This window comes from Scyliorhinus torazame, chromosome 9 (assembly GCF_047496885.1).
Source record: "Scyliorhinus torazame isolate Kashiwa2021f chromosome 9, sScyTor2.1, whole genome shotgun sequence".
NCBI lineage: Eukaryota > Metazoa > Chordata > Chondrichthyes > Carcharhiniformes > Scyliorhinidae > Scyliorhinus > Scyliorhinus torazame.
In genome coordinates this window covers 24,238,881-24,263,142 of record NC_092715.1, presented here as the reverse complement: position 1 = coordinate 24,263,142, position 24,262 = coordinate 24,238,881, and the positions used below count along the sequence as shown (strand labels likewise).

At 45.4% G+C, this 24,262-nt stretch overlaps 1 protein-coding gene across 10 annotated transcripts in view; it reads right to left on the bottom strand.

The window, feature by feature from the left end:
• The window catches only part of htt (huntingtin), a 310,292-nt gene that overhangs the window by 128,142 nt on the left and 157,888 nt on the right, over positions 1 to 24,262 (bottom strand). For 7 of the 10 annotated variants that reach the window (XR_011948987.1, XM_072515702.1, XM_072515703.1 and 4 more), the window contains 9 exons: positions 22,068 to 22,178; positions 20,225 to 20,302; positions 18,760 to 18,983; positions 16,414 to 16,492; positions 14,472 to 14,633; positions 12,630 to 12,685; positions 12,288 to 12,436; positions 6,227 to 6,363; positions 527 to 550 (listed from right to left, as the gene is read on the bottom strand). Coding sequence is in view for 9 of the 10 variants with exons in the window: in XM_072515702.1 (XP_072371803.1) it covers positions 527 to 550; positions 6,227 to 6,363; positions 12,288 to 12,436; positions 12,630 to 12,685; positions 14,472 to 14,633; positions 16,414 to 16,492; positions 18,760 to 18,983; positions 20,225 to 20,302; positions 22,068 to 22,178 (1,020 nt within the window). In the remaining variant the exon portion in view is untranslated. The remainder of the gene's footprint in view (positions 1 to 526; positions 551 to 6,226; positions 6,364 to 12,287; positions 12,437 to 12,629; positions 12,686 to 14,471; positions 14,634 to 16,413; positions 16,493 to 18,759; positions 18,984 to 20,224; positions 20,303 to 22,067; positions 22,179 to 24,262) is intronic. The other 3 variants (XM_072515706.1, XM_072515710.1, XM_072515709.1) reach the window with 1 other exon arrangement.

Below are 24,262 nucleotides of genomic sequence, written 5' to 3'. Positions count from 1 at the left end.
CTAATTTCACTGGTGTTGCAACTCCAGATCAATTGGGGCTGGAATTGACTGTGCTCTAGCACAAGGTGAAGTAACAATTGCATAAACAGGATGAGTCCTGGAGAATCCAAATCAACAAAGAGTTTCCAGTTCTCAACAGAGTCAGTCAATAAAGTAGATAATCTAAAGGTGGGAGAACATATTTAATGCCTGGAGAAGGGGTAGTGGGAAGAAGGGAAAGCAAAGGATGTTTGTTTTCTGAAGGTTCTGCATTGCCGTCACCCCTAATCTCAAACCAAACTTACATTATATTTCAGGGTTAAATATATTTTAATATGGGCCCAGTTACAGTACAACACCAGGCACTCCCGGGTCAGGCATAAACAATGGCAGGAGCAGTACAGAGCTCCCAATGGACTGATCCAACATCATGCCACAACCATCAACTCACCATCCACGAACAGGACAAATTCAACACTGTCCCTGAACGCCGAAAAGCTTGTTACAACAATTTTAACCATATAAGAATTAAACCTGCAATTCTTACCATTTCAAGATGTTTACTGCAGCTCTATTTAAAAAAAGAAAACTATGTTTATTAGAGCATTTGGGCTGATAAGACGACAATTGCTGCACTGCAATTCGAATGAGCTGGATGGAGCCACTGTGGAGCTATTATCCAGCTCAATGCTATAAATTTCTCTTTCACAAATGCAGGAAGTTAATCTGTCTAAGTCAGTACATTTCAAATATTAAAACAGACATAAAAGTGGTACTTGGAATGAGACATGCAACTGATGAAGCAGAGGCCAGACTGTACACCAGGAACACACATGGGTATGAAACACAAACTGGAAATGGTGGAAATAGACAGCAGGTCCGTGAGCTCGCCCAAAGGATAATCTACACCCCAGAATCGTCAACCAAACATGTGCAAAAGATGTACATCCAGAAGATTAATCAGCAGTTCTCGGTGCAGCTGCTGACAGATGTGCTGTGCATTTTCCAGCATTTCCAGATCCTTAGCAAATACAGGGTTTTTAAAAAATCTTTGCAGATGGAAAGCAATGGAAGTGAGGGAGACAGCAGACCAGAAAACAAGATCAATAGGATGATACATAGCAAGTACAGAACAAAACAGCCAAAACAGCCCAGCCGTAAAGTTATGGAAACACCCAAGGGACACCGGAATGTGAACCAGCAGGTTGTAGAGTTAGGGGGCCTGTTAAAAAGGCACATTTAGGATGCTGGGAAAAAATGCTAAAGGGATCTCCAAGCATTACTCCCCACGTTTGGGTTTTTCCTTCCCCATGGCCTGGTGACTGTGATCCACACAGCAAGGCAAATGGGAAGGAGGCAATCGGTTTCCCTGCCTCCCAGGTTTCATTAAATTTAGGGAAATTAGAGACAGAGAGAAGAAAGTGTGTGTGGGGGGGGCGGGGGGGGGGGGGGGGGGAGACAGCTATTTTCTGATGCAACCCATGCACAATGAATGAAGGCAAATGCTGATTAATTAATAAAACATGCAGAATAAATAAAACTCGCAGCATGGGAACAGTTAGATCTGGTTCACAGGTAAACATTAACTTTCCCCAGTCTTGCTGCGAGTGTGCCAGGATCCAAGTTAATGCTATGATGGAACTAAGATGGTGTGAGAACAGACAGAGAGAGAGAGAGGAAACAGGAGATTGGAACACAAGGAATACACAAGACTAAAACAATAAACTATTTAGACATCAGGAATACATGGTTGAAGAGGGAGGCGAAGAGAACAGAGACATGTAAATGCATCATGATCATTAAAGTATGTAAACGGAAGGTACAGAGAAGGATGAAGCCATCAGTTGCAGGCCACTCAACAACTGCCAACGTCAGACACCCCATCTCACCATTTTAATGACAATCCACCACCTGATATTTTAATGGAGGTATCAACTAGGGTCCAATCATGAGTAGTAACAGAAAGCAGACAGAGGGGGGTCATGTGAAGTGAGTGCAGGAGCAGCTGTGTGTTTGCGAGCTCTGGCTCTGCTCATCGAGTAATCCTATATTTTATCCAGGCGCGCATTTCAGATTTGTCTTTTCTTGGGACATATGCCTTGTGCTATGTCCCTGGAGAATCCTGATCGATATTTTATTAAGCGGAGCAGAGATAAATTGTGGAAGATCCTCATTTGACCGTGGCGGTCAGAGTGGGTGGGGTGGGGCCCAGCTTGCAGTGAGGGTGTTGCTGGTGAGGGGGTTTTCTCCTCGGCATTGGTGTGTGCATCCCATTGAGAACGTTGCTCTGGATGAAGATTCTGGCTCTGTGGTGTGGGTGTTGGGAGCTCACTTTGTAGATTTGCAATGTATCCCTGGGAGAATGGTGGAGTTCTTGCATTCGGAAGAGCATTCCATGGTAAGGGCCCGGCTTTGAGACATCGAGACCCTGCTGCATGGCATGTTGTTTATCCTGACGGATTCGGGAGGTAGGGGTCGGGCTCGGTGCGCCTGTGAGCCCTGTCCCTGGTGAGACGTGGGAGGCGAGTTCCCGACTAAATTTGAAAATTGGCTGCCAGGCTTTAGTAATCTTGATTTGGAGGCTGGGTGCATCAGTTTCGACGGAGCTTGGAGTATCGAATCTTCGAGGTAGACGGTTGGTTCCACCTCCCAACCTCTGGTCCTATATTACCATATCCTCGATGCTCATTGCCAGGGGTTGGAGGTAGCTGAGCAGGTCGAGTCAATCCCCCCCAGATCAGGGCCGAAGCTGTGGGTCACTTGGACACTCCGGAGCAGAAGCATGTTAGAAGTGAAGGCACTTTGTTGGAATCCTTGAGAGTTGCTGAGTGTTCGTTTATTCTGTCTGGGCGTCAGTCTTCTCGAGGAATGTTGATGGTGTCATTATCCTGCAATTCTTCTATAATCCTGGACGTTACTCCCTTGTGATTATGTTGATTATTTATTGTTGTCTTTTCTCCTGCAAGGGCGAGGTGTGAGCGCAAGGGCGAAAGTCGTCTGTTATCCTGTTGTGGCAAAAAATCACATTGAGTTGATAATGTGAAATGTGGTCTGCGTTCAGTTTTACTCCTTCTTGCTGTAATAAAGATGAGTGGAACCAGGGCGGGGTGATGGGTTGGATGAGTTAAGTCCTCACTGAGATTGAGGATAGCTTCCCAGTTATAGCTAACCATATCCGGTTTTAATTGGAGTTTTGTTATTTTAATTTTAATAATCCGTGCTTTTCTCCTTCATTGGCCTGGGCATATTATGTATCTTGTCGAGGACGGGGTTCCTTCTTCCTGGAGGTAGAAATCTTTCCTCTGGGTCTTTCTTTTTAAAGAGCTCTTAGAATGGGAGGATATAAGTGGTGTTGCACGCGGAGGTGGGTTTGGTTAATCCTTGGCAGATCTATTGAAGAGAGGTTGTTCTTAGCAAACTTGCTGTGATGGCGGACAGTGCCGGGTGATATCTTCAGATCAGCTCTTCAGATCAGCTCGGGCGTTCTTCCCTGAGGGTTTTTTTTCCCTCACTTCATCCGGGTGAGCAGGGTGCTGTTGCTAGTCCTGGTCCAGTCTGGTAGTTTTGGGCAGGTTCCCCTGGTTGCACCGAGGAAGGGGGAATCAGCCCCCCCCTCCCACAACTCTCAATTCTTTGGTGTCTTGACGATTCTTCTTCTCTTTGGTGATGGGGTCTCCCTGGCTGGAGCTGGTGTGACCATCCTTTTATGTTTCAGTATAAATGGGAGCAGTGCAATGTCCTGGATGTGGTTGGAGAGGAGCAGGTCCAGCTGCGGTTTGGGTACTGGGTGTGCTGGAGGTCCTGGGGGTATTGATTCCTGTGCGTCAGTTGTTGTTGGGCTAGGCCAGGTTAGGTGCTGTGGCTCGTATCCTGCTGAACCCTAAAGCTTGGAATGTCACTTCTTGAAGGGGCCTGCAGATACAAAAGTCTAACAACACGCAACAATAGATTCAAAAACAGCTTCTTTCCCGCTGTTACCAGACTCCCGGGTGGCCCTCTTATGGACTGAATTGATCTCTCTACGCATCTTCTCTACTGTTGTAATACTACACTCCGTATGCTTCACCCAATGTCTATGTATTTATATTGTGCATTTATCATACGTTTTTCATGTATGGAATGATCTGCCTGGACTGTACCTCTGTACATGGGACAATAAATCTAAATCTATTATGGATGACTTGAGAGGCTGGGAAAGCAACTTGTTCTCTTCCTCATTAATGGGTGATCGGTGTGTGGCAGGGAAATACAGAACCAGGATTGGGTCCAGATCCATTGTTATCCTGTAGTTTACTCCTGGTAGCGCCAATTCTTTTTCCTCTCTGTTTTTCTTGGGGGGCTCTGATCACAAGTCCAAGCATGTTGTTGCCGGTTCTCTGTACAAATGTATGGAATGATGTTGGTTCTGTACCGGACCTGAGACTGGGGTTAAGTTGCGTTGTGTGGTGTATATGTGGCCCCCCTTTAGAACTGGGCTTTTCTTGGTTTTCTTTTCTTTTGTAAGGGTGGGTATAACAAGTCCGTGATTGGTTCCTGCATGGGAGGGTGTGCACCATTTTACCATGTTTTCATGGCTTCATCCCGATTCTTCCTTGGTCTCTGGTGGGGCTTATAAGAGGTACCTAGCTACGTCTAATGATTGTATCAAGCCAGTTATAATGTTGTTCTCCTGTTTGTACCTGTATTCATGTACTTTGAGCCATTTTTCCTTGCTGACTGAAATCTATTTATTTTGTTGCGTTGTTTGCAAAGATGTGACAGGACCTTTGCACGATTGGATTGAATGCCCGTACCTTTGCAAATAGCCCGAATAAATATTAAAATCCTGTGTTGGGCTGTCACTGTTTTTGGCCAGACATTCAGTTCCAAGAGGAAAATGGCTGTGTTGCTTAATCAGCTGTAACCAGTGTGACTTTCAATGCAAAGGGTGAAAGGAGTGAATAATTCTGATCTTTGTTGAAAAGATAGGCCAAACACCATTTTCTCCTTTTAACTTCCAAAACACCAAATTGGAAAAAAAAAATTATGGTTTGTTAACATGTACTAAAGCAATATCACACTAGGTCAGTTCGGAGTCATTTACGTCAGGAAAGATATATTGGCTTTGGAAGGGGTGCAGTACATTCACCTCAATAATGCTGGGGCTAAAGAGTTAAATCATAAGAATGGGCTAGGCCTGTGTTCACTTACGTATAGATCAGGGGTGTCAACAGAGTGTTCACAATAATTAAAGGATTTGATTGAGTAAATACACAAACTGTTTCTTCTGGGGTCAGGTTGGAACGCATAACCTGAAAGTTTGAGCTTGGTCATTCAGGGGCAATGTCAAGATGTACAGCTTCACAGAAAGGGCAGTGGAAATCTGGAACTCTGAGGCTGGGGAGTCAACTGAAAATTTCAAAACTGAGACTCATAGGGTTACAGAACTAACATAGGTACATGAAGTTAATAAAGAGTATTCATCAACTTCCTATCTCTCCTTAGCCCGTCCAACAATTACAGGTCTCAAGTCAGGAGTGTGATGGAATTCTCTCCATTTGCCTGGGTGAGTGCAGCTCCAACAACACTCAGGAACTCAACACCATCCAGGCCAAAGTAGGCACATGGTCAGCAACACATCCACCACCGTAAACATTCACTCCCTCCAACATCAACACACAGTAGCTGCAGTGTGTACCGCCTACAAGGTGCACTGCAGCAACTGGGTCAAGGCTCCTTCGAAAGCACCTTCAAAACCCACAGCCTCTACCACCCAGAAGGACAAAGGGCAGCAATGAATCGAAACACCAACTCCAAGTTCCCTTTGAATTCACACACCATCCTGATGTGAAACCACTGAGGCAGGGACAAAACCCTGGAACTTCCATCCCAACAGCCCTGTGACACCGCATGGACGGAGGTGGCTTAAGGCAGAGGGTCAACACCACCATCTCAAGGGGATCGGCAATAAATGCTGCTCTTGCAAGTGATGCTCACATCCCATGAATGAATAAATAAAGAAGGAAAAGCTGAATGGTGGAACAAGGGTTTTAGGGGTTGGGCTGACTCAGGGCGTTCCAACAGGCTGGGGGCTTGGCATGCACCACTGTACACATAGTTATTTCATCCAGCTTTCAATGCCACAACATAATCCTGGCTCAATCCATAGATCGCAAGCCAAAGCACTGAGGTGGGGGAAGCGGGGAGGAGGAGGGCGAGGAGGTGGAGGTGAGGCATTGGTTTTAGGAAAAAAATAAGTAGGATGTACCTGATGGTATTGGATGAGTCTCAGCAACATGGAAACCACCACTTCCTTCTGCGTGTCCAACTCTTTGCCAGCATCAGCTTTATTGGTCCCTCGCAGAACAAACAGATCGTGAACTATGGGCTGTAGTGCCGGGATTGCTATTGCAAAGTACAAAAGGAAAATTTGTCCACTGGAATCGAAATTAAGGTTTAGAAAATAAGCAGAGACTCTTCAACTAAGAAAAGGTTCACTAGATTGGTCCCTGGGATGAGAGAGCTGCCCAACACCGCGGCTAAACAAACTGCATCTGTACTCTCTCTGGAGTTTAGAAACATGGAATGTAATTTCATTGAAACATACAAAATTATGAAGGCGTTTGACAGGGAAGATACGAGACGTTAGTTTCCCTGTCTGGAGAATCTAGAACATGGGGATACAGTATCAAAATAAGAGACCGATCATTTAGAACTGAGACAAGGAGCAATTGCTTCACTCAAAGCGTTGTGAAAGTTTGGATTCTCTCATACATACGAGTTAGGAGTGGGCCACTCAGCCTTCACCATCATTAAATAAGACCATGTCTGATCCGATTGGAGCCTGCTGCCTACCCCGGATAACCTTTCACCCCTTTGTTCATCAATATTCAATCTCGCTCAGCCTTAAAAACATTCAAAGACTCCGCTTCCAACTTCTTTTGAGGAAGGGAGTTTCAAAGATCACAACTGTCAGGGAAAGAAATTCTTCTAATCTCGTTCTGAAATGGGTGACCCCTGATTTTTAAACAATGACCCGTGGCTCTAGATTCTCCCACAAGAAGAAATAACCTCTCCACATCCACCCTATCAAAACCCCTCACAATCTTATCTGCTTCAATCAAGAGACCTCTTACTCTTCTGAACGCCAGTGGATACAAGTCTAGCCTCTACAATCTTTCCTCATGAGACAACACACCCCATTCTTGGAATTAGTCTATAAAACCTTCTCTGAACTGCTCCTAATGCATCCATCCTTAAATAAGGTGACCAATACTGTACACAATACTCCGATGTGGCCTCACCAACACCCTGTACAACTGAAGCATAACCTCCGTAACTTTTGTAATCAATTCCCCTCACAATAAATGATAACATTCTTTTAGCTTTCTGAATGACCAGCTGTACCAGCAAACTAACCTTTTGTGATTCATGCACTAGGACACCCAGATCCCTCTGCATCTCAAGAGATTTTCAATCTCCCACCATTTAGATAATAAACTTATTTTATATCCTTCCTTCAAAAACAGACAATTTTACATTTTTCCACATCGTACACCACTTGCCAGATCTTTACCCTCACTTAAATATTCTGTCACTTTGTAGCCTCCTGATGTAATCCTTTTTTAATATCCTTGAATGATAAATACTGACCTTTTACACCCAACTGAGGAAGAAGATGGGATTAATGACTCATCTCAAAAGACAGTACCTCCAACAGTAGCACTCACTCAGCGCTGCACCAAAGATCATATGATTGAGCCCCTGGAGTGGGGTTGAAGCAAAACCCTTCTGAGTGCTATCCACTGAACCACAGATTGTTAAACGGTTTCATAAAGCATCTACTTTGATCAGTCAAGATGTGAAATATAGATCAGCTTTTGAGGTGGGCCGTGTGGCATCTGATGAAATCAGCGTTACACAACACAACTATACGCTTAAAAAAGTACACTGTATATTACAATACATATTTTCCACAATATTCTTGTGCATCCAGAGGAAATAAAGTTCCAATTTTGTAAAACCATAATCCTCATTGTGTGTCCAGTTGTGTTCAGTACTGCTGGTGCAGACTCCAATATGCAATATGCAATGAGAAAGGGTTAGTTGGCAGTCTAGTTGCGGTAGAACCCTTGGGGACGAGGGACCATAATATGATAGAATTCTTTTATCAAAGTGGATAGTGAGGTAATTGATTCTGGAAACCAGAGTCCTGAACCTCGATAAAGGTAACTATGATGGTATGAGGCACGAGTTGGCTATGATGGACTGAGAAACATTACTGAAAGGAAGGACAGCAGACAGGCAATGGCAGGCATTCAAGGAACAGATAGGTGAACTCCAAAAGTTGTTTATTCCTATTTGGTGCAAGAGTAAAAAGGGAACTGTGGCCAAACCATGCCTTACTAGGGAAATTAGAGATAATATTAGATTCAAAGAAAAGGCATACAAATTAGCAAAAAAAAGCACTAGACCAGAGTATGGGGAGCAGCTTAAAATTCTGCAAAGGCAGACCAAGGGATTGATTAAGAATGGAAAATAGAGCACGGTGGCGCAGTGGGTTAGCCCTGCTGCCTCATGGGGCCGAGGTCCCAGGTTCAATACCGGCTGAGTCACTGTCCGTGTGGAGTTTGCACATTCTCCCCATGTTTGCGTGGGTTTCACCCCCACAACCCAAGATGTGCATGCTAGGTGGATTGGCCACACTAAATTGCCCCTTAATTGGAAAGAAATGAATTGGATACGCTAAAAAATTTATTTAAAAAACAGAATGGAAAATAGAGAATGAAAGTAAACCAACGGGGAACATAAAAACTGACTGTAAAAAGTTCCACAGGCGTGTAAAGAGAAAAAGATTGACATAAACAAATGTAGGACCCTTAGTCAGAAACGAGGGAATTCATAACGGGCAACAAAGAAATAGCTGAGGAATTAAATTTGTATTTTGCTTCTGCCTTCACAAAGGAAGATATGAATAATATACCAGAAGTTCTGGGAAACAAGAGTTTTAGGGAGGAGCTGACGGAAATCAGTATTAGTAAAGAAATGGTTTTGAAGAAATTAATGGGACTGAAGGCAGATACATTTCCAGGACTGTATTATCTTCATCCCAGCGTAGCTAGAAACAGTAGGTCCATGTGTGGTCATTTTCTAAAATTCTTTGGATGCTGGAATGACTCCTATAGATTGGAGAGTAGCCAATGTTAGTCCGCTGTTCAAGTGGGGAGGTAGAGAGAAAACAGGGAACTATAGACCAGTCAGCCTAACATCGGTAGAAGGGAAGTTGCTGGAGTCCATCATCAAGGATTTCATAGCACAGCATTTGGAAAGCAGTGGTATATTTAGATACAGTCAGCATGGATTTACGCCCAGGGAGAACCAGGTGGACGTTGCTTATTTAGACTTCCAGAAGGCTTTCAACAAGATCTCACATAGCAGATTACTATGTAAAATTGAAGCGCATGGGATTGTGAGCAGCGTCTTGAGTTGGATAGAAAGATGGTCAGCAGATAGGAAGCAAAGATTTTGAATAAATGGGTCTTTTTTTGATTGACAGGCAGTGACGAGTAGGGTACCGCAGGGATCAGTGCTAGAACTCCAACTGTGCACATTATATATTAAAGATTTGGACGAGGGAACTAAATGTGCAGATGATACAAAGTTGGCTGGGAGGGTGAGCTGTGAGGAGGATGCAGAGCTGCTTCAGCTGGATTTGGACAGACTGAGTGAGTGGGCATATGCATGGCAGATGCAGTATAATGAGGGTAAAGTGAGGCTGTACACTTCGGTAGCAATAATAGGAAGGCAGATTATCTCTTGAATGGGTGTAAATTGAGAGGTGAATACTCAGTGACACCTTGGTGTTCTCATGCATCAGTCATTGAAAGTAAGCGCACAGGTACAGCAGGCAGTGAAGAAGGCAAACGGTATGTTTTACTGCATAGCGAGAGGATTTGAGTTTAGGAACATGAATGTTTTACTGCAATTCTATTTGGCGTTGGTGAGGCCACACCTGGAGTATTAGAACATAGAACATAGAACGATACAGCGCAGTACAGGCCCTTCGGCCCACGATGTTGCACCGAAACAAAAGCCATCTAACCTACACTATGCCATTATCATCCATATGTTTATCCAATAAACTTTTAAATGCCCTCAATGTTGGCGAGTTCACTACTGTAGCAGGTAGGGCATTCCACGGCCTCACTACTCTTTGCGTAAAGAACCTACCTCTGACCTCTGTCCTATATCTATTACCCCTCAGTTTAAAGCTATGTCCCTGCGTGCCAGCCATTGTGCAGTTTTGATGTCTTTATCTGAGGAAGGATGTTCTTGCTATGAAGGGAGTGCAGAGAAGGTTCAGCAGGCTGATTCCTGGGATGGCGGGACTGTTGTATGAGGATTATATTCATTGGGAGTTTAGAAGAGTGAGAGGGGATCTCATAGAAACTTACAAAATAAAAACAGAATTAGAAAGGGTAGATTCAGAAAGAATTTTCCCCAAAGGTGGAGGAGTCCAGAACTAGGGGTCAATAGTTTGATACGGGATAAGTAAACCTTTTAGGACTGAGATGAAGAGAAATGTCTTCACCCAGAGAGTGGTGAATCTGGAATTCGGTACCACGGAAAGTAGTTGAGACCAAAACAACGTGTAATTTAAAGAAGGAATTTGATATAGATCTTGGGGCTAAGGGGGGGGGGGGGGGGGAAAGAGGGGGAGAAAAGAGAGATCAGGGTATTGAATTTGATGATCAGCCGTGATCATAAGGAATGGTGGAGCAGGGCCTTCTCCTGCTTCTATTTTCTATGCATGTTTCTACGTAACATATCATACATTAAAAGGTCACAGCCAGCTGTGATTTGTAACTCAACTCACAGTCAGCCTTACCAGCAGATATCCAAGTAACCTTGAGTCCAATCCAGTCAGAAATACAATAGCCAAACAGCAAGCCAGAAGTTGAAAATACGCCCAGGCTGCAGTTTGATGATTCTGACCCCTGTAGTTAGTATCAAGTTCAGCTGGTCACATAAAGCTACGCTACAAACTAGCTGGGAATCTCACTCGGAGTACAGCTTGAGTTTCAAGAGCTAAAACCACACAACAAAGCTTCCTGCTCCCATTCCAGCAAGTTAAGCCCGATTCGGGTTACAACGTTGAGTGGGGAGAATTTGAGCCCCAGTCTATCTTTCTAATTCCCATTAATTAGCCTGGCTGGGTGGTCAGTCAGGCATCAACAGTGCTTGTGAAGCACTACAGATCTTCCTGAGCCAATTTGTTTCCAATCCTTCAACATCATGCAGGTAAGATTGGAGTCAACTCTACACAAAGGAGAATTCCTTCCCAAGCCCCAATCCGCCCAGAAAAAATGGCTGTGAACCCATCTTGGGTCGCTTTGAGTTTACTGAATTGGATATAGGCTACAGAAAGAGGCCACTTGGCCCAACAAGTCTGTACCAGTATTCAAACTCAACTCAATCCTTCTCCCATCCATTATCATCTACCTCCAACGGCATGCATCTGCAGTCCTTTGTCCCTCATATAACTAACTAGCCTATCTTTAATGATAATAATCTTTATTATTGTCACAAGTAGGCTTACATTAACACTGCAATGAAGTTGCTGTGAAAATCCCCTCGTCGCCACATTCCTGCGCCTGTTTGGGTACACGAAGGGAGAATTCAGAAATGCATCTCATGCTATTTGCATCAACTCCATGTGGCAGCAAGTTCCACATTCTCACCACTCTCTGGGTAAAAGTTTCTCCTGAATTCACTATTGGATTTTCTGGTGACTATCTTGTATTGATGGCCTTCCACTTCCTTTCTTCCCGCCAGTGAAAACGCTCTCTTTGTGTCAGCTCCATCAAAACCTTCCATTATTCTGAAGACATCCATTAGGTCACACCTCAGCCTCCAAGAGAAAAGAGGCCCGGCCTGTTCCTTCTTTTCCAGACCTCACGTACTTAAGTTTTGAACTAAATAGTTAAAGCTCTTTTAAAATAAAACTTAGTCAGGTTTGTTGAGACAGTGTCAAAAGTGCGAACTTCAATTTACTTTAGTTAGATGTAAAATTAAAGATGTTAATCCTCACCCGGCGCTTGGCTTAGAAAGCAAATCTAATGCTAAATAAAGAATTGTTCATCAGACTTTCCCAACACCAAAACAAAAATGCTAACCAGCGTCATTTCAGAACATCAACACGACAGAAAGTATTTTGCCATTCAGACTTTGTTTTCAACATTTGTGATAGAAGAATTTACACCAGTTTGCAACACAATAAGGAAGGATAAAAAACACAACCAGAATGCAACTGCGGGGAGGGTTATTACCATGCGTGACAGCTTTCCGACCACTGGCCATGATCCCATCGCACAGCTGGATAATTTTGGGAATTCCAATGATCGGCTTGGAGTGGTAGCGCTCGTATGACAGCAACACCAGGAAGAAAAATATGTTTGGAATGATGGCCTCGGATTCCCTAACAAAATTTCAACAGATAACAATAAGTATACAAGCAAGAAACCAGTGTCAATAATTACTCAGAAGGACATTATGACCAGTAGGCACAAATGGGAATTTTGGGGAAGGGGAATTTGAGAGCCGATAAGAGGATATTCATATGATCCACATCAGAAAGTACTAAATTGATACTGGCTATTGTTGGCACTCACCTAAACTGGCCCACCTCGATGTATTCAAACTGCTTCAGAACAAAACCAATGAATACCTACAGATGAAGGGAAATTCAAGTGTATCATATAATTGCACAGACTTTACACAGCATCTCAACAAAATAATTGATCCAACGACGCTATATCGATGCTCACATGTCACACGAGCCCCATCCCACCCTACTCCATATAACACATTCTTGAGTGTTTTCCTCATTTCCTCTTAAATAAATCTATGTTGTTCACCTTCAGAACTTTGACTATTGAAGTGAGTGTACTGGTTAAAGAAGATTCTTCTGAATTCGTTATTAGGTTCATTAGTGTCTCATCTTATGTTTATGTGCCCCAAGACATGGAGTCTGAGAGAAACCAAATTTCACACACGTGCACGACCAACACGATCTCTTTATCCCAGTCTGGGTCCGGCGGAGTGGCATAGAAAGCTGCCAGGCAGAATGACGTCAGCTTGGACTATAACTTTAATGAGTGGGAGAGAAAGGAGTGTATTTCCTTCACGACACAAGAAAACATTTTTAGTTTGTTTTAAAAATACTTTTTTTTTTTTTAAATAGTCACACTGCTTCCTGCGAGTACTTAACAGGACACATTACAGCAAAGGTTTTTTGAGGAAATTTCAGAAATGAAGGCAACAGATTTAGTTCTGACACCCTGGACCTGATCGTTCCACCGTCGCATTTCCGTCGTTTGCTGTAACAGATTGGATTTATATTGTAACGGTTGAAAAAACAAACAATAGGTGCATATCCATATGGCTCGCCGGGACCCATGCACCCGTCCCCATTGGAACACGCTTTACAAACGGACGACAGTCCCACCTCGGGATGGTGAGTGCACCTCCTGGTTAACTGCAAACATCGCCACCCGCAACCTGGTACCTGACCAGAGTGGTGAAGTTCCAGTTTCAACCTTCCATGGATAATATGGACAACCCTCAACCGCTGGAGGGTGGGCAGAGAAAGGTGGTAACTTGCTCCACGAGTGGAACACGGGAAACAGCTCAAATTGTGACTGCGGCTATCCAACCAGACTATTGCCCGCATAGTGCACTTTCACACTGAGAACACCATTTCTGGTGGCATCACAATCATTCACACTGCGTCAGCTGGAGCTGTTTGAATGGGTCGCTAATCTCCACATCGAATTACAACTGCTTCCCCAGCCATACGAATAATTGGCCTGGGTTAAAGCAGTGAATACATTTGTTGCAGACAGGGTGGCTTCAGTAGTGTCAGCACTCTTGAGTTAGAAAGGGGAAAGGAGGCAGAGAAGCAGGCAGTATCTGCTCTTGACCACAAACTTTTCACTTCACCCTCCATTCACCCTCTTGTTGGATGTGCGTCAATGCCACAATTCGCCTCAGTGGCAATTCTTTCCAATTTGCCTGTCCACATGAAAATAGCCTGACAAGACCAGACTCTTGGCTGAGATGCAAGTATTGAACAGGACACATTACAGGAACCCAATGCGGATTCTCACAGTTGACAAGGAAGATTAGAAGGGTTAGCAAAAGGTGCACTGGATAGATTCAAAGCAGAACCAATAAAAGATCTTGATAACAGGCTACCTCTCCAATCTCATTGGAGTATAATGGGAGGAGACTATTCACCTTCAAGCCATTAAATTAGACCACGGATGAACTTTATCGCAACTCCGCCCATCCACATTTGTTTTCAAACTGAAAGAAAGTCTATGACATAAGGGAGCAATGGTCCATTTGAAAATAAAACTGGGCACCTTTAAACAAACATTCTTTATATTTTAGCTGTCTTTAATACCCACCACCATGGTTCCCACTGTTCCTAACACAAAGCGAGCACTAACCTGATCTGAATCGAGGAGGCAGTAGTTCACCCTGAGCTGTACAAGCTGAGCCAACAAGTCAAGCACTTGTCTCTGCAGATGGACTGAAGTGGTGGTGGTGTACTGCTTCAAGGCCTTGATGACCAGAGGCTCAAAGAGCCGGATGTAGTTGTGTATTGCATTCTACAATGAGGAATGGCAGATATAAATCATGTTCGAACATCCCAAAGTACATCACACAAGCATCCCCTCCCGCTGTAACGCCAGCAGCCTCTCCCCTCCCGCTGGAACGCCGGCAGCCTCTCCCCTCCCGCTGGAACGCCAGCAGCCTCTCCCCTCCCGCTGGAACGCCAGCAGCCTCTCCCCTCCCGCTGGAACGCCAGCAGCCTCTCCCCTCCCGCTGGAACGCCAGCAGCCTCTCCCCTCCCGCTGGAACGCCGGCAGCCTCTCCCCTCCCGCTGGAACGCCAGCAGCCTCTCCCCTCCCGCTGGAACGCCAGCAGCCTCTCCCCTCCCGCTGGAACGCCAGCAGCCTCTCCCCTCCCGCTGGAACGCCAGCAGCCTCTCCCCTCCCGCTGGAACGCCAGCAGCCTCTCCCCTCCCGCTGGAACGCCAGCAGCCTCTCCCCTCCCGCTGGAACGCCAGCAGCCTCTCCCCTCCCGCTGGAACGCCAGCAGCCTCTCCCCTCCCGCTGGAACGCCAGCAGCCTCTCCCCTCCCGCTGGAACGCCAGCAGCCTCTCCCCTCCCGCTGGAACGCCGGCAGCCTCTCCCCTCCCGCTGGAACGCCGGCAGCCTCTCCCCTCCCGCTGGAACGCCGGCAGCCTCTCCCCTCCCGCTGGAACGCCGGCAGCCTCTCCCCTCCCGCTGGAACGCCGGCAGCCTCTCCCCTCCCGCTGGAACGCCGGCAGCCTCTCCCCTCCCGCTGGAACGCCGGCAGCCTCTCCCCTCCCGCTGGAACGCCGGCAGCCTCTCCCCTCCCGCTGGAATGCCAGCAGCCTCTTCCCTCCCGCTGGAACGCCAGCAGACTCTCCCCTCCCGCTGGAACGCCCGCAGCCTCTCCCCTCCCGCTGGAACGCCAGCAGCCTCTCCCCTCCCGCTGGAACGCCAGCAGCCTCTCCCCTCCCGCTGGAACGCCAGCAGCCTCTCCCCTCCCGCTGGAACGCCAGCAGCCTCTCCCCTCCCGCTGGAACGCCAGCAGCCTCTCCCCTCCCGCTGGAACGCCCGCAGCCTCTCCCCTCCCGCTGGAACGCCAGCAGCCTCTCCCCTCCCGCTGGAACGCCAGCAGCCTCTCCCCTCCCGCTGGAATGCCCGCAGCCTCTCCCCTCCCGCTGGAACACTAGCAGCCTCTCCCCTCTTGCTGGAACACCAGCAGCCTCTCCTCGCCCCTCGAAAGCCAGCAGCCTCTCCCCTCCGGCTGGAACACCAGCAGCCTCCCCATCCCACTGGAACACCAGCAGCCTCTCCCCTCCTGCTGGTTCACCAGCAGCCTCTCCTCTCCCCTCCCGCTGGAACACCAGCAGCCTCTCCGCTCTCCTCGAACGCCAGCAGCCTCTCCCCTCCCGCTGGAACACCAGCAACCTCCCCCTCCCACTTGAACACCAGCAGCCTCTCCTCTCCCCTCGAACACCAGCAGCCTCTCCGCTCTCCTCGAACACCAGCAGCCTCTCCTCTCCCCTCGAACACCAGCAGCCTCTCCCCTCCCCTCGAACACCAGCAGCCTCTCCTCTCCCCTCGAACACCAGCAGCCTCTCCTCTCCCCTCAAACACCAGCAGCCTCTCCCCTCCCGCTGGAACACTAGCATTCTTTTTCTTCCGTTGTTAGCTTTACATTTCTTGAAACCACAATTGGGTTTTAAAACATTTTTAAAAGCACAATTATTAAGGGCACATATCACGATCATGCCACATTTAACATATTCATTCTGCAACAAAACTATGTGCAGTTAGATGGAACAGGAAGTACCTTATCAGCTCGATGCCTGGCCACATTGGTCAGACTGACCTTCAGCTGTGATGAAACCTTTTGCAGCACATCGAACCACCTAAAATTTAAAACAAAAAACCCGAGTCATTAACCCTCCAGCTGTTTCATACAACAGTGTGCCATTTTATTGAATAATCACAATTGGAAATTGCTCCAGAATTTAGTTTACATAAAACTGTTCACATCACTAAGCTAGGATATAGGATATTTCGCATAGGATTGCACAGAACAGTCGGCAGAGAAATTGGGTATTCAGCCAGCCAGTCTATGTTGGTCTTATCACAGAATGCAGAGTTTATACGCTACTTGAGCTTGCCTCTGTTTTTTCTCATCAAAATCTACCAATGTAATCCTTCTCCCGCGTGTCCGTAAATACATCTACACAATTCGTTTCAACCGCTCCATGTGCGAGTGAGTTCCACATCCTCACCACTCGTTCACGTAGAGGTTTCTTCTGAACTCCTTGTTCACGAAACCCAGAAAGCTTGCATATGGGTGCAGAAAGTAATAGGAAAGGCAAATGGAATGCTGGCTTCTATTTAAAGAGGGCTGGAGTACAAAAGTAAAGAGGTGTTGCTGCAACTGCACAGAGGAGGTTTACTGGATGGTCCCAGGTGGAGGGACTGCCATATGAGGAAAGATTAAAAGGTTGGGTCTGTACTAGTTGTAGCTCAGAAGAATGAGGGGTGACATGACTGGGACATATAAGATTCTTGGGGGTTAGATGTTGGGTAAATGTTGGGAGGCTGTTCCACTTATGGGAGAGTGTAGGACCGGAGGACACAGTCGCAGAATAAGGGACGCTCATTTAAGATGGGTTTGAGGGAGAATTTTGTCTCTCAAGGAAGTTGTGAATCTTTGAAATTCTTTACCCCAGGAAGCTGCAGAGGCCGAGTTCTTGACATTTTCATGGTTGAATTAAGGGTTAAGGAGATAAGGCAAGAAAGTGGATGTAGGTAGTCAAGGAGCCATGATCTTTTTAAATGGCAGATCAGGCTTGAGGGGCTGAATGGCTCCTATTCCTATTTCTTATATCTTATGCGGAGCAGAAAAACCAGCATAGACTGGTTTGTATTGTAAATTCTACACAGCGCAAATAAAATTATTGAACTAAACCCGTTGTGTGTTGCATTTGGAGGAACATCCACATTATTGCCTGTGGGGATTTTTATTTTCTGCAGTTAGCCAGTTGGGTAACCAGGCGATGACCACCACAATGAGTCTTCAAATCCACAGCAAAGCCACACAGTTGTAGTTTCGGTTCGTCCAATGGGACAGAGATCGACAGTGAGTTTACTATGACCAGCAACTCACTTTCACCACTCAAAGCAAGGAATTCCTGTAAACCGGAGGACCTATTCACATATTAATAACAGCATTTTGCCAGTAACACGCTGTTACCTTTCCATCAAGATCCAGCTGTGGTGATCCTCAAGTTAAATCACCACCAGTCAGCTCTCCCCCTCAAAGGGGAAAGCAGCCTATGGTCATCCAGGATTATGGCGACTTTACCTTTTTAAGAACACACGACACAGAAACAGGCCATTCGACCAGACTTGTCCACATTAGTGCTCCACGAGCCTCCTCTCAGCTCTCTTCATCTAACCCTATCAGCACAATCTCTTATTCTTTTCTCCCTTGTGTTCACTTAACCACCCCTTAAATTGATCTGTTATTTACCTAATAAACTACTACTTGTGGTCCGAAGTTACAGATTCAAACCACACTTCGGTAAAAAAAAAGGTTTCACCTGAATTCACAACTGGATTTTATTCAAAACAATCTTACATTCCTGGCCTCTAGTACTGATCTTCTTGCCCCACAAGTGGAAACATCTTCTCTGTGTCAAACCTATCAGAAAACTCTTCATAGTTTGAAATATCGAATCACCCCTCAAGCCTACTCTTTCAAGAGATAGAACCCCCAGGCGATTCAGTCTTTCCTGCAAGTGTGGCCGTCCGATTCAGACACAATAAATGCACCTCCAGCTCAATCAACCATGCAAAGTCCTTCATCATGGCTGGGTCAAAATCCTGCAACTTCCAACCCAATAGCCGATGGGAAAACCGACAGGTAAGAATTACAGCAGATCAAGAAGGATATTCAAAGACAACAAAAACTGGCCTCATCAGCTATCTTTCACATCCTGTAAATTCATTTTAAGAAAAAGATCAATTCGGTTCCGATATCTTTTGTGTGAATCCCTTTTTACCATCTCCAATGCCCCTATGTTTTTTTTTTTAATAATATGGAGACCAGAACTGTACACAATTGTGTACAATTTTAGCACAACTTCTCAAAAGAATAATCAATATGATGCCTCACCCGGATGTGTCCTGCTCAGGTTCTGCTTGGACCATATTCCTTAGACTGGCATCAGCTAGTGCTTGGGTGAAGTGAGTATATGGTGCCATGAAGCAGTAGTGATACAGTCCTGGCCTTAGATTGGAGGAACCCAGGCGCTGCACCTTCCCTTGTGATTTGCTGGGGTTGGAGGATGAGCCTTCGTACTGCGATGCTAGGTTTGTTCCAAAAAGTGTCTTCAATAGCTGGAGTTCAAAGATTTCACGATTAAATACATGCAGGTAAAAGCCACACAAAAAGACTAGAGCGTTGAGCAAACATAACAATGAGCAAAAAGCTAATTGGGGGGTAAAGAAACGGCGCAATATTGATAATACGAACATACAAATTAAGAATAGACCACTCGGCCCCTCCAGTCTGTTCCTCCATTCAATAAGACCATGGCTGATCTGATTGTGGCTTCAATTCCACCTACCCCCAATAACATTCCACCCCCTTTCTTGTAAAGTATCTATCCAGCTCTGCTTTGAAAATATTCAAAGACTCCGCTTCCACCACCTTTTGAGGAAAAGAGGTTCAAAGACTCACGACTCTCGGAGAAAATAGATCTCATGGGCGGCACGCAGCACAGTGGTTAGCACTGTTGCTTCACAGCGCCAGGGTCCCGGGTTCGATTCCCGGCTTGTCTGTGCGGAGTCTGCATGTTCTCCCTGTGTCTGCGTGGGTTTCCTCCGGGTGCTCCGGTTTCCTCCCACAAGTCCCGAAAGACGTGCTTGTTAGGTGAATTGGACATTCTGAATTCTCCGAATTAACCGAACAGGCGCCGGAATGTGCCGACTAGAGGATTTTCACAGTAACTTCATTGCAGTGTTAATGTAAGCACTAATTGTGACACTAATAAAGATTATTATTCTTCCTCTTCAAATTATTAATCAAATCCTTTTGAAAGCCACAATTGAATCTGCCTTCCCCACATTTGCAAGCAGTACATTCAACCCATATTTAGCAAAATTGGGTCTTTTTCATCACTTTCTTAAACGAGTCTGGTTTCTTTCCCTCAACCATCCTTCCTGACAAGTCTGTTTCACATGTTTACAGCCTATGACTAAAGATCTCAGTCCAAAACTTCACCAAGGCACGGTAGTTAAAGCCAGTGTTTTGAAAATCATGCAGAATCTTATATGAACAGGATATCTGACCACATGATTAAACCTAGCTTTCAAAAGCCACGGAAGTTAACATTATTACAACCAACGTATCCTCTAATTTATTTTCTATAGTGTGCAGGAAATTTGCTTAAGTGCTCAGGCCCTTGAATCTTATTTGCACGGTCGCACCCATGCAGTAACTTAAAGGGGCTAACGTGTGCACGGGTTGCTGCACAGCCTGAGGAAACATTGCTTACAGCGCATGTGGTAAATCAAATTTGTGAAGCATTTTGACATATCTGTAACTTGGAATGACAGTATTCAAAATACCAGCTTACCTGCTGCACACAGACTGTGGCTGCCATGGGTTCCCTGCAGAAACAGGACTTGAGGTAACCAAGGATCTCTTCCACACACTGCAAAAGGATTTTGTAGAAGCAACCTTAGGTGCTAGATCAGTTTTCCTAACCGCAGATTATGAGAATGTTAAAAATACATATATACATATTCCAAAACCTGCACTTAGTGCAAGTGTTTCCGAAGCCCACAGGCCACCTTTTGAACCTGTAAACATGTACAGATGGAAGTATAGGAAGCATTTAATAATACAGAAGGGGCAGTAAACAAAGAGACCATTCAGTCCAACTAGCCTACACTTCTCTCATCCATATTCATTTCATTACAACCTTCTGGTTCTTTCTCCCCCAAATGTGGGAGGTGAGATGAGGGATAGGGAGGTGTGGTGATAATGTCACTGGACTAATAATGTAGGAGTCCAGGTTAATGTTCTGGGGACATGGGTTCAAATCCCACTAAGGCAATTCAATTAAATAAATCTGGAATTGAAAGCTAGTCTCCGTAATGGTGACCATGAAGCTATCATTGATCGTCAAGAAAACCCATCTGGTTCACTAATGTCCTTTAGGAAAGGAAATCCTTTCCCGGTCTGGCCTACATGTGACTCCAGACCCACAACAAAGTGTTTGACTCTTAACTGCACTCTGACCGGCCTAGAAAACCACTCAGTTCAAGGGTAATTAGGGATGGGCAACAAATGCTGGTTTAGCACAGTGGGCTAAATAGCTGGCTTTTAAAGCAGACCGAGGCAGGCCAGCAGCACGGTTCAGTTCCCGTACCAGCACCGGAATGTGGCGACTAGGGGCTTTTCACAGTAACTTCATTTGAAGCCTACTTGCGACAATAAGCGATTTTGATTTTCATTTCATGCTGGTCCAGCCCAGCGATGCCCACATTCCATAAGAGGAATAAAGAAATATATTTATCTGGCTTCCCTTTACTTACATCTATGCTATTCATCTCAACTACTCCATGTGGTAGTAAACCCACATTCTCTATCGAGGTAAAGAAGTTTCTCGTGAATTAGTTCTTGGATTTATGCATGCCTATTTTATACTTACAGCCCCAGTTTTGGTCTCTCCAAAAGTGGAAGCTTCTTCCCTCAGTTTTATTTTTAAAATATTTTTAGAAAACATTTTTTTAAATAAAATACAAACCCATACTACAAAACAAACAACCAAACTCAGCAGTATCAACCGCCCCCCTATCCCACCCCATCATCCCCTTATCAGCTGAGGGTGACTAACTCTTTAAAGAACACAATACGAGGCCGCCCCAATTGCACCCCTTAACGTGTATTTAACTTCCTCAAAAACTCCATGAGATCCCCCAGCCACACCGAGGCACTGGATGGAAAAGTTGACCTCCACCGCGTACAAGCGATCGGCAAGGCAAAGGCTTAAACACCCGCACCCGTCTGCTACTCCGGCAGGTCTGACACCCCGAATATGGCCACTAGGGGGCTCCAAATCCATCTGTAAAATCTCCGACATGGCGCTGAAGGAGACCCAAAATCTCACCAGTTCAGGACACGCCCATACGATACATCTTCCCGATGTTAACACAATCAAACCCAGCCATAATTTTAAAGACCGCCCCACTCAGTCCACTCCTTAGCCTTCTCTTTTCAAAACAGAAAACAGAACTCCAGCTTGTTCAATCTTTCCTGATCGGTAAAAGCTCTCAGTTCTTAGTGTCATCAGTCTAAATCTCTTCTCCTGCCTCTCCAGTGTCACTGTATCCTTTTCACAACATGGAGATCAGGCTGTAACTCCTAACAGTCCAACCAACATTCAATAACTTCTGTATAGAAAACCAATTTACCTTCCCAATGTCTGGAAGTGTTGCAATCTCAAGGAGCTGAGATAGAACATCCAAAGTTCCTCGCAAAAAGCTGCCGAACTTCTCATTATTGTTCTGGAGGTCCAGAGTCACCTACAGGAGAGAAAACATTTCAATGGGTGCAGAAGGGCAGCTCAAAATTCTGAGCGGTTTTGATGGAGAAGGAACAGGTATTATGCACTTGTGGGTCAGTAACCAGAGGATTTAAAATGCTTGAGTAAAGGATTAAAGAGAATGCAAGAACTTTCTTTTAGATAGCACGTTGAATTAATTTGAATGAGAGGGCGGCAGAAGCAGATTCAATAACAATTTTCAAAAGGAAATTGGATACAAACTTGAAAAGGAAAAAAAAATTCAGGGCTATGGAAAAAGAGCAGGGAATTGGATTCGCCTGATATCTCACTCAAAGAAATACGATGAACTAAATAACTTCCTATTGTGCTGTATAATTCTATGAAATCCACAGCACTCTTGATTTTCCAATGATCAATAATCACAAAAACGGAAGCACTGTTAAACAAGCACATGGACTTCTGTGACCCTGCCGTGAAGCATGGCTCCACATAGGAGCAAAGTCTAGCAACATTTATCATATACTGATGGCACACAATACAACTAATGCAACTGTGACTTCTACATTGGCATAAAATGATTGGTGTAAAATGAAAAAAGAAAAGCAACGTAACAGGCAAGGGCCATCTGCAACGTCACAAACCCATGCTATGTCGATCACTGTAGCCCTGCTCTCAATCACACTTCTTCAAAGCCTCTCTGCATTATTACGCTTTCCTTCAAAAGCTTAAATAAAACACTCTCCACCGGCCCATCGGTCCCCTTCTTTCTGTTTCAGTGTTCTCCACTGCTTCTTGCAAAACAACTTGCTTTATGTAGCATCTTTAACATGGTAAGATGCCCAAAATACCTAACCTGCCTACCTAATCCTATTTGCCAGCACTTGGCCCAAAGCCTTGAATGTTGCGATGTGCCAAGAGCTCATCCAGGTACCTTTTAAAGGATGTGAGGAACCCGCCGCTACCCCCCTCCCAGGCAGGGCGTTCCAGACTGTCACCACCCTCTGGGTAAAAAGGTTTTTCCTCAAATTCCCCCTAAACCTCCTTACCTCACCCAGGACTTGAGTCCCTCGTAACCAACCCTTCAAATAAGGGGAATAGCTGTTCCCTATCCACCCTGTCCATGCCCCTCATGATCTTGTACACCACGATCAGGTCACCCCTCAGTCTTTTCTGCTCCAGCAAAAACAACCCAAGCCAAAAATAACCAGCTTCTCTTCATAACTTAAACGTTCCATCCCAGGCAGCACCCTGGTGAATCTTCTCTGCACCCCTCCAGTGCAATCATATCACTCCTATGTGGTGACCAGAATTGCACACAGTACTCCAACTGTGGCCTCACCAAAGTTCTATATAACCCTGTCGATGCCCACTCCTCTGCCCTATTTCTACAACCCCACCTAATCGGTACATCCCTGAACACTAAGGGGCAATTTATCATGGCCAATCCAATTAATCTGCACACCTTTGGACAGTGGGAGGCAACCGGAGCACCCGGAGGAAACCCACGCAGACACGGGGAGAACATGGAGTCCACATAGACAGTCACCCAAGGCCAGAATTGAACCGGAGACCCTGGTGCTGTGAGGTAACAGTGCTAACCACTGTGCTATAGTGCCACCATTTGTGGGTGAGTGCTCCAAACTTCTACCACCCTTTGTGGGTTGAAGTATTTCCTCAATTCACTCCTGAAAGGTTTGGCTCCAATTTTTAGACAATACCAGCTAATCCCATGCATTCGAACCAGCAGAAATCGTTCTTATGTTCGGTTTAATATTTAGAAAAATTATTAAATCAGCCCTTTACCCTTAACTTCCAGGGAATACAACCTCAGTTTGTTCATTCTCCCCTTTATTTAAACCTTTTATCCCAGGTATATTTTCTGGTAAATTCATGCTGCCCTCCCTCCTATCAATATATCCTCCCTAAGGGGCAATGCCCAGAAGTGCTCACACAACTCCAGGTGTGATTTCACCATGCTTACTTTACACACAACCTCAACAATGGGTTACTGGTGGTGTTAAATCTGGCAAAATGCTTGTGAAGCAATGACATCATTGAATGTAACAGATCCATTTCTTCATTGTCCTGCTGGTGAAGCCATCC